The 10,000-nt window shown below is 40.9% G+C and overlaps 1 protein-coding gene across 1 annotated transcript in view; it reads left to right on the top strand.

The window, feature by feature from the left end:
* The window catches only part of lrpprc (leucine-rich pentatricopeptide repeat containing), a 150,512-nt gene that overhangs the window by 96,297 nt on the left and 44,215 nt on the right, over positions 1-10,000 (top strand). Inside the window, exon 25 of the mRNA XM_061965277.2 lies at positions 587-693. Coding sequence (XP_061821261.1) covers positions 587-693 — 107 coding nt within the window. The remainder of the gene's footprint in view (positions 1-586; positions 694-10,000) is intronic.

Here is a 10,000-nt window from a genome sequence, read left to right as displayed (position 1 = left end):
TATTTATATTTATTTGTTTATTTTTTTAATGTGGTTTTGTTTTTTCCCTGTTTTTTTTTTCATCCTGTCGAGCTGTATTGTTGCTGAAAAGGTCAACTTCAATATGCCAGAGGGGGCAAGTGGTTTTGGAGTGTTCCTCTTAACTCTCCCACCTCCATCCTTCACCCACTCTCTTTCCCGCCCTAACCTCCCGTCCCCGTCTGTGCTCTCACCGAGGGACGACGAGACCCAACAGGCCCCGGTTGTCACGTAAAAATAGATGTGTCGTGGAAACGTAACTACAATTGGTAAACGCCAAACGCATACTGATTGGGATTTCAGAACGCAGTCAAAGCATAATGTGGCTTTTCAGAGGTTCTTGACACATGTGACCTTTTTGGGGTTGAAGCTGCAGCGGAAAATGGAAATGTTGGGTTTTTGTTAGGTCCCTCCAGTACATCAACTCATGAACTGTTAAAAAATGGGCTCAAGAAAGAAAAGTTCACATAATTGCCAGACTTGGCAGCTTATGTGTGTCCTATAGTGCAATAAAAATGATTTTTTTCTGTTTTTAAAAAAATTCAACTTGTCTTCTTTTTTCCCTCAGCCATGGATGTCGTGAGCCAAGAACGAGGAGAGATGACAATGCTTTACTACCTGCTCTTTGCCTTCTTGCAGACTGGCCGCTACCGTGAGGCTCGTAAGATTTTTGAGGTAATGAACAAAAGGGGCTTTCATGCTGTATCGACAAAAATATTGCAGTGTGTCAGGGCAGGACACCTGTGCCAGCAGGTTGAATGCCATTTTAATTGATGCTGTGGGAGAAACAAAGGGCCGGATCCACTAAAGGTTTGCTTGTACTAAAACACGTGCAAACTTGGTAGCACACGCAAAACTGATCTACTAAAAGTACGCACAGAGGATTGCGGCTCTTTAGTGAGCAAAATAAGGAGCACAGTCCATTTAGCATGTTTGTCTTCATGAATATGCAGAATATGTGCTGATCATAACAACACCCACAATACTGGGAGGAGAAGATGCAAATATAATTATTCTGCACACGCAGTTTGATTTATCAAGAATACAACTCAACTGCGAGCGCAATTTTGCATCCTTATGTAACACCATACTTGCCAACATTGAGACCTCCGAATTCAGGAGATGAGGGGGGGTTGGTGGTAGCGGGGGGGGGGGGGGGGGTGTATCTTGTAGCGTCCCGGAAGAGTTAGTGCTGCAAGGTGTTCTGGGTATTTGTTATGTTGTTTATGTTGTGTTACGGTACGGATGTTCTCCCGAAATGTGTTTGTCATTCTTGTTTGGTGTGGGTTCACAGTGTGGCGCATATTTGTAACAGTGTTAAAGTTGTTTATACGGCCACCCTCAATGTGACCTGTATGGCTGTTGATCAAGTATAAATTGCATTCAATTATGTGTTCAACAGCCGCATAAAATATGTGACTAGTGACACTGTTTGTATGGAGGGAAAGCGGACGTGACGACAGGTTGTAGAAGGCAGGCCCTCAATATTGTTGTCCGTGTGGAAATCGGGAGAAATTCGGCAGAATGGTCGCCCTGGAAGATTTTCGGGAGGGGCACTGAAATTCGGGAGTCTCCCGGGAAAATCGGGAGGGTTAGCAAGTATGTGTAACACGTCTGAGAAGTATGTGCCAACTGACAGTTACACACACGGCTGTGAGAACAGAGGCTGATGAATGTTTGTCAACATGTATGGACTGTCAAAAATAATATTAGATATATGGTCTAATTAATATAATTTTATAGCTGCTGGATGACTTAAGGTCCTGATTAAAACAAATTCAGTTGATGCGTATTAGTGTCTGCTGGCGTTTCTTTTAATGACGTATGACGTTTTGACATGTATGATACCTTATTAACATAAACATAACCTATTTAAAACTAAAACTTGATCTATGCATTTTCTTGCATATTGTTCCTCACACTCAGTTAGTACAGTAGCCTCTTACATTTACGCAACGTCAGTGCGAAAACAAAAGTGGTTTCCATTGTCGATGCACTGCAAGACTGCTTCTAAAATGCCCATAAAAAGAGGTAAATGCTTGTTTCAAACATTGTAAAATTCGACAGGTCGGAGCATAACATGAATGTGCAGTAAATGAATGAGTGTCTACGTGGTTGAAAGCCTTGTATAGTTCACTCAAAAACCTAATTTAGATAAGGCACTACGCACCACTTTTCCATTGCACACATAGTCTTAGTAGATCACATACAACATGCCCACACATAATTTTATAGTTTTCATACGCTGTTTAGCATGTGGTATTTGGATCTTAGTAAATCAGGCCGAAAGTGAGCAAAGAATATAAACAAGAAATATTATTAGAAATGCTAATTAATTTTTGTTCTGTGTTTTTTTATGTTACAAGCAAGACAGAGACGCCTGTTAATGCCTCCTAGATGGAGGGTAAAGTAGGACCTGCTGCTTGTTAAGAGTGATACATGTGTTCATGTTACATTATAGTGATGGGTAAATGACTTCTCAATGAGTGTGTGGCACAGTCATCGGCTGTATTGACACTGCACTGACACTGTGTTGCTGTTTCATTTGACGTCTTATGCTGATTGAAAAAAATCACTACATTTACTTGCAAATAAAATGAGCAGTGAGCAAATAAAATGTATTACGAAACATGCAACTCTGGTCAATGAGATAAATAGTAAACGAGAAATGAGCATTTATCTTGTTTGGCGCTGTAAGGTCAAAATTATACCGCATTTTAGAATTGTTTCCCATTTTTTATTAAGTTCTCTCTAGATTGATAATGGCACACCACTATTCTGAATTTTGTCAGAACGAGATGGCACTTGTGAGCATACTTCCCAACCTTGAGACCTCCGAATTCGGGAGATGCGGGGGGCGGGGGGGCTGGTGGTAGCGAGGGTGTATATTGTAGCGTCCCGAAAGAGTTAATGCTGCAAGGGGTTCTGGGTATTTGTTCTGTAGTGTTTATGTTGTGTTACGGTGCGGATGTTCTCCCGAAATGTGTTTGTCATTCTTGTTTGGTGTGGATTCACAGTGTGGCGCATATTTGTAACAGTGTTAAAGTTGTTTATACGGCCACCCTCAGTGTGACCTGTATGGCTGTTGATCAAGTATGCCTTGCATTCACTTGTGTGTGTTTGTGTGTAAAAGCCGCATATATTATGTGATTGGGCCGGAACGCTGTTTGTATAGAGGAAAAGCGGACGTGACGACAGGTTGTAGAGGACGCTAGAGACAGTGCCTTTAAGGCACGCCCCCAATATTGTTGTCCGGGTGGAAATCGGGAGAAATTTGGGAGAATGGTTACCCCGGGAGATTTTCGGGAGGGGCACTGAAATTTGGGAGTCTCCCGGGAAAATCTGGAGGGTTAGCAATTATGCTTGTGAGCAGAAAGAACGCTAGCTCAGTCAAAAGACACTATCAGTAACGTTTCATTTTCTTTTAAGTTACACTCCCATCAAGGGACACAGTCTTGCTCTTTGTGTTTCATATTGGGTCGATGCTTCAGTATCGTTTGATCTGTCACTACCAATAAGGTTAAAAAAATGCGAGATTTTTTTGCCAGTCTGGAAGAGTCTGAATACTCGTTAAATTTAACGAGAAAGTCGCTAATTGGGCAATACTGACTCCTGCTTTGTCTGCTTATTCTCTGAAAGGCAAAGTGCGTATGTGGGGTTTTAAAAGAAACAGAGTTACTATGCCATCTACTGTACAAAGTTGTAACAACAAGCTACTACATGCTTTGTGCATCACCAAAATAAGGCATTCGCCACACTGTTCTCACAACATTAGAAGCATCCAGTTGTCCACAATATTTCCTTAGAATAAAGAATTAAGATTGTGGGGCGATGAAGTCCAACCCATATTAGACAAATTAACTCAATAATTAACTTAAGATCACCTAATTGTCTATACACAGAGTATGTTTAAGTCATGGTTCAAAAGGTGCACGCTAAATCTTTTTATTATCTTTCTACAATGATGTTTTTTTTATTGTGACCTAAATACAATTGTATAATACATGCTAAAGTACAGTATACCTCTTGTCCTGTTGAAAGCCTGGTGGATTAGTGTAAAAGAGAGTGATGCAAGGCAGGCTGATAAGAAGTGGTTGACACGCGGATGAACTGCATGGTCACAGGCTGGATAACAACACAGCGATATTGATGAATAAACAGATCAGGATATGAGACATCAGAGGGAAACAAGGACATAATGTTGTCCAAACACACAGAGGACACTAAAGTATAAGCAGGAGGGGTGGGATACCTTCCCTGCCCTGCGTGTTTGTGCACTAAAAGAGGGATTTGTGCCTCTTGAGGATTTTCCAAGCCTCTGAAGCGCTATCGCCGCGTTATTGTGGCTGTATGGCTCTTATCCTACTCATATTGAGTCAGCTAAATGCCAAGGGTGTGTGTGTGTGTGTGTGTGTGTGTGTGTGTGTGTGTGTGTGTGTGTGTGTGTGTGTGTGTGTGTGTGTGTGTGTGTGTGTGTGTGTGTGTGTGTGTGTGTGTGTGTGTGTGTGTGTGTGTGTGTGTGTGTGTGTGTGTGTGTGTGTGTGTGTGAGACACTTGTAAAGCTTTGTTATGAACAAACACACTGTCAAGAATGTAAGTTGGACTGTCTCCCATATGTCAGGCTGAAGGTTCATCACTGTCCCTCAGAGTATTAAAACATGCAACTCCCTGAATAATACAGGGGGTGGGCGGGGCATACGTCAACAGTCAGTGGAGGTATCCTGACAAGATAATGTATAGTCAAATTACACCCGATGTGCTCAAAGTGCTAAATCTGAACCCTAGTGCTGGACTGTGCGCTATAATAGCCCACAGTCTCGAATTTGCTGAAGTACCCTACTTTTCTAAATGAACTCACAAGCAAACTAAGATCATTGTAGGCGAAAAAGGGCACTTTCTATGGGTTGTGGTCAAAAAATGCTTTGGAAGACAGGCAAGACTACATGTACAGATATCCTGAAAGGTTTATAATCATTAGATAACTTGGCAATGACTGTCTTCTGGTCAGTCCAAAGATGTGTTGCTTGACTGCGGCCATGTTTTTCAACTAATCTTCTACACACCTGTCTTTGTCGGTCCATATTTGAATGTATATCAAGTTCCATGGTGATTGCTCTAAACAGCCTTAAGCAGTGCGTTCAATTATTTTCTGTCATGACCCCAGTGGGGCACAGAAAGTATTTACAACTCCCCCTGAATTTAATGACTATTGAAAACTTGATAATATTTATGTATCTGTACGACACACTGAGTTACATTCTTTATGTATGCCGCTGACGATGACAGCTCTGTACTACTTACTACTTCTACCAGGTAAAACAGGGAGCTTGTAAATTAGATTGAGCACTGCTGCCACCTAGCTGCAAGCTTGTGTATTGCTCTAACATGAATACGAGACTGTAGCCACAAATAATGAAAATCTCCTCTGCTGCTGGCGACCCCCCTGACACTTCAGTGGCCCACTAGGGTTGTCCCGATATCAATAATTTGGTACCGGTACCAAAATGTACATCGATACTTTTTGATATTTTTCAAAATAAAGGGAACTACAAAAAATGTCAATATTGGCTTTATTTTAACAGAAAATCTTACAATGCAATAAACATATGTTTCCTATTGCACTCAAAGAACACTTTTAGAAGGTTAAACTATAAATTAAAGGGCATTAAACACACTGGGCTTTTCTTGTTGCACTCAAAGAACAATTTACAATTTTTCATATTACTTATAGTCTGCCATGATCAAGGATTAGATTAGAATATAATAAAAAGCTTTATTGACATTATATTAAATTATTCATGATTTATGGTTGCCACTCCTGGTCTGCGCTTTAAGAAAAATACAATTATTAGTAAGTACTGAAAACAAAACTATGGATACATTTACACAGATAAGCCACGTAGCAGGTAAAACACATTTGTTAAAGATAAACCACAAATTGTAGCAATTTGTTACCAAATGCAGTAATTTTATTTGCACTAGTTAACGTTAGATGGGCGGTCCTAGCTCCGCTAATATTTGGCATCAAGCCAAGCAGCTGTGTGCGCGTAGGTATCTACATGTTATGTATCTACATGTGCACAACAGGGGAGCTGGTTAACTTATGAGAATAGCGTATGTGTGTTTGTGAGAATGCATACTTGCCAACCTTGAGACCTCCGATTTCGGGAGGTGGGGGCGGGGGGCGTGGTCGGGGGTGGGGGGGGCGTGGTTAAGATATATATATATATATATATAAGAAATACTTGACTTTCAGTGAATTCTAGCTATATATATATATATATATATATATATATATATATATATGTATATGTATATATATGTATATGTATATATATGTATATATATATATATATATAAATAAAAGAAATACTTGAATTTCAGTGTTCATTTATTTACACATATACACACACATAACACTCATCTACTCATTGTTGAGTTAAGGGTTGAATTGTCCATCCTTGTTCTATTCTCTGTCACTATTTCAGAACACACACATTATACAAATATACATTATAAAATCAATAAGAAAACGGGAGCTCTAATTTGGGGGTCTGAATTAGGATCAGAAATTCCTATATAGACATTGCGCACTCACGTCACCTTTTTGTATTGATTACTGCAGCTGTGCACTGGATTCATTCACAAATACAAACTACAACTCACAAACACTTTAGAGTTAGGCTCCACCATCAGAATGTGTACTTAAACTTATAAAGATCACATGGATATTATTCAGTGAGTTGATGCACCAAAACTAACCTGTTATACATGAGGAAAAAGCACCCAGGACGTTTCAATTGTTCACAGACTGGTCGCGCTCATCAGAATGACAAGACACTTCCGGTCTGCAGGTGATAGCATTCAATTGGGAAGAAATGCCCTACTGCCCCCTACTGACCAATGTGAATACTGATAAATGTGTAATGACAGCTCCAAAAACTAATTCAAACCACAAAATAAAATAAATCAACACAAAAATGTGAGACATTATGGGTGGGTCACATATGCATGTACAGTAGATGGCAGTATTGTCCTGTTGTCACAACATTGCTGTTTACGGCAGACGAACTGCTTTACGGTAGACGAAAACTTGACTGCTGTTGTTGTGTGTTGTTGCCGCGCTGGGAGGACGTTAATGAAACTGCCTAACAATAAACCCACATAAGAAACCAAGAACTCGCCCTCGATCATTAGCTGTTTATATTGTGGGAAAGCGGACGTGTGAACGGGCTGTCAACACGCCACTCAGGTCCGCATGGAGCTGGAGGGGGCGTGGCCTCCAGCTCCGCCTGATTTTCGGGAGAAAATTTGTCCCGGGAGGTTTTCGGGAGAGGCGCTGAATTTCGGGAGTCTCCCGGAAAATCCGGGAGGGTTGGCAAGTATGGAGAATGTCAACGTGTTGACTGAGTGATGTCAGTGAGTGAGTGAGCGAGTAAAGAGAGAGAAAAAAGTAGTGCTGCACTGCGCAGTAGAGAAATGAACAGGTCCAGTTGTGTCCTGCAAAACTAATAATGAAGCAACCAGACTGTTACAAATCGGAGGCCTAGTCAGTCTGACCTGAAAGCGCAGCTTAGCAGACCCATTGAAGGGTAAAGTGAACGATGTTACCCCTGACGAAAACATCGACTCTGAATCAAACGTCTGCCCTATGTTCCTTGACGACGGTCTGCACCGGAGCAGAACAGCAAGACGGGTGTAACAACATTATTACCTGTCACTATTTAAACTCCTTGTGCAGATCTGAATGCCTATTTAAATGTTTAACTAAGTTTGAAGCAAAAGAGTTAATACTAATCGCCACATTGGGCGAGGCGTGTTTTAAAGCAACACGCGTTACTTCCTTGTTTAAAGAGTCACCTTTATCGTTGGTTTCGAAGCCCAAATACCTCAATATTGCGCTTCACGTACCCTCGTTATTAGCCAGTACAATTGTTGTTTTTTTGCCATTCTTCTTCTCCAAGATGTTATTGTTTGTATACACTTTGTGTGTGCGTTTTGACACACTCAACATCATTCACAAGAAAGAACAGTACCGGTACTTTTCAAAGGCAGTATGGTACCGATTTTAATCAATTAGTATCGCGGTACTTTATTAGTACCGGTATACCGAACAACCCTATGGCCCACTATTTGAGAATCACTGCTAAAGTTAGTGTTTTGTAGTGAGCTGCATGTATTGGGGTTTGATAAAACACAATTTTTTCAGATAATACAAAATACAAGTACAGTCAACAATGTAGGAGTGCATATTGTAATAAATGTTGTAATGTGGCGGTTTTGTAGTAGTTAGTGTCCATGATAACTTGAAAAACTCTTGATCCAGCTCGCATTAATCTAAATCTGGTCAATCACATGCCTGCTCCTGGCTGTCATCTATCATATATTTAATACTTGATCGTAGTACTACAATTAAGTACATATATATATATATATATATATATATATATATATATATATATATATATACACCTGTATATGCATGCATGCACACACATACGAGCACAAACACTCTGGTCAAGTGGCGGTCTAGTGAGTGCTGGCTCTCTTTAGGCCGTGTTTGGTATAATTGCTAGCTGATTAATCACAGCTAATTAAATGTAATGATAGAAAAAGGTGGCCAATTTTTGCTAAATGGTCATAGTTAGGTAAGGGGATTGTTATACGGCGCAAGCCTATTAGTGCACTGTGGGTGTGTGGTCGGTCAAGGTTAGGTAGCATTACCAAAGAGTAGTGAGCCATTATGTGTTTTTACATGAGGTAGATGGGTTCTGGCCATGTGTGTTGTAAGTGGTCAGGGTGAATAGAGGAATTAAAACATTAGAAATTGTGATGGAGAGGCTTGAAGTGCAAGTGAGTAAGGGGTTATTTCTTTATGTGGCAATTTTTTTAAGCAAAGATATTAGTACTGAAGGTAAAGATGTATTAATTTCTAATTAGTTAATTATGGTGGTTGTAGTTGCGGTGTTCCAAATAGTTTGACTCCCACATACAGGACAAGAGTATTACGTTTTAATTGTTACAGAATCGTCTTAATAAACGGGCGTCTTTTATTTTGCAGCGGTTTTGTTTTCATTTGTTTGCCTCCTCCTCTGCTGTGTATCAACAAGAATGTTTCTCCCGCCTGCACAGATTAGAGGCTGAGTGTCCTGGTGGAATCTACTAGAGGTGTTTGAGTGTGTGCATGTGTGAAGGCCTCACAAGACTCCCCAAAACCAAAAAAAAAAAAAAAAAAAGGTACGGGAGGCAAAGAAAGATGGAGCTTTTGGTCTCTAAGAAGATTAGACAGACTGAGGGAGAGCGAGTGCAACACATTTTAATTTGTCCCTCTGGCTGCTTGGGTAAGAGCATAATGCCTCTGCCTGGGATGGACGGATGGGTGGTGGGTAAAGGAGGAGAAGAAGCAGGGGAGATTTGTAGGAGGAGGCTGGGATTGGGGGACATGGGGATTGGATGAGGAAGCAGCAGTGAGGGATGAAGTCTGTCTTTTTTTGACTTTCCGATGATGGGCTCCCATCAAAGAGGCCAGCAAGGATTGAACGCCGTTGATCCCCCTCACGCTCCCTCCTCTCGTTTAGATTAGTTTTCTGGAAGCTCGCTCGTTCTTTTTTTCTTTCCCCCCCCTTCCATCCCCTCCAACTCTCAGATTACCAGAGGAAGAGTGAGGTCTCCCAGTCCTTATTCAGATTGTATCCAAGAGACAGATCAAATCCTGATCACTGTTCTTTGGTAATAATCATCTTGTCACTGTGTGTATCAGACTAAATCTCTGCTGCACCGGCCCCGACATCAATCTATGTTGGCCATCCTTTGACAGCTTGTTTGACTTTTTTTTAATATCATTGTGGCCTCAATGTGAACCACACAGCTCCTAAAAATACCGCTTGCAACCGGGGACTTTTTGAAGGCTTATTTCATGTCTGAGTTTTAAATCTGTCTCTGGTGATTTGCCTGTAGGAAAACAAAAAAAAGAGGTCTCGGC

The sequence above is a fragment of the Nerophis lumbriciformis genome, linkage group LG02 (genome assembly GCF_033978685.3).
Source record: "Nerophis lumbriciformis linkage group LG02, RoL_Nlum_v2.1, whole genome shotgun sequence".
In the NCBI taxonomy this organism is placed as follows: domain Eukaryota; kingdom Metazoa; phylum Chordata; class Actinopteri; order Syngnathiformes; family Syngnathidae; genus Nerophis; species Nerophis lumbriciformis.
The sequence above is the reverse complement of the archived record's forward strand: the minus strand, read 5'-3'. Positions and strand labels throughout refer to the sequence as shown.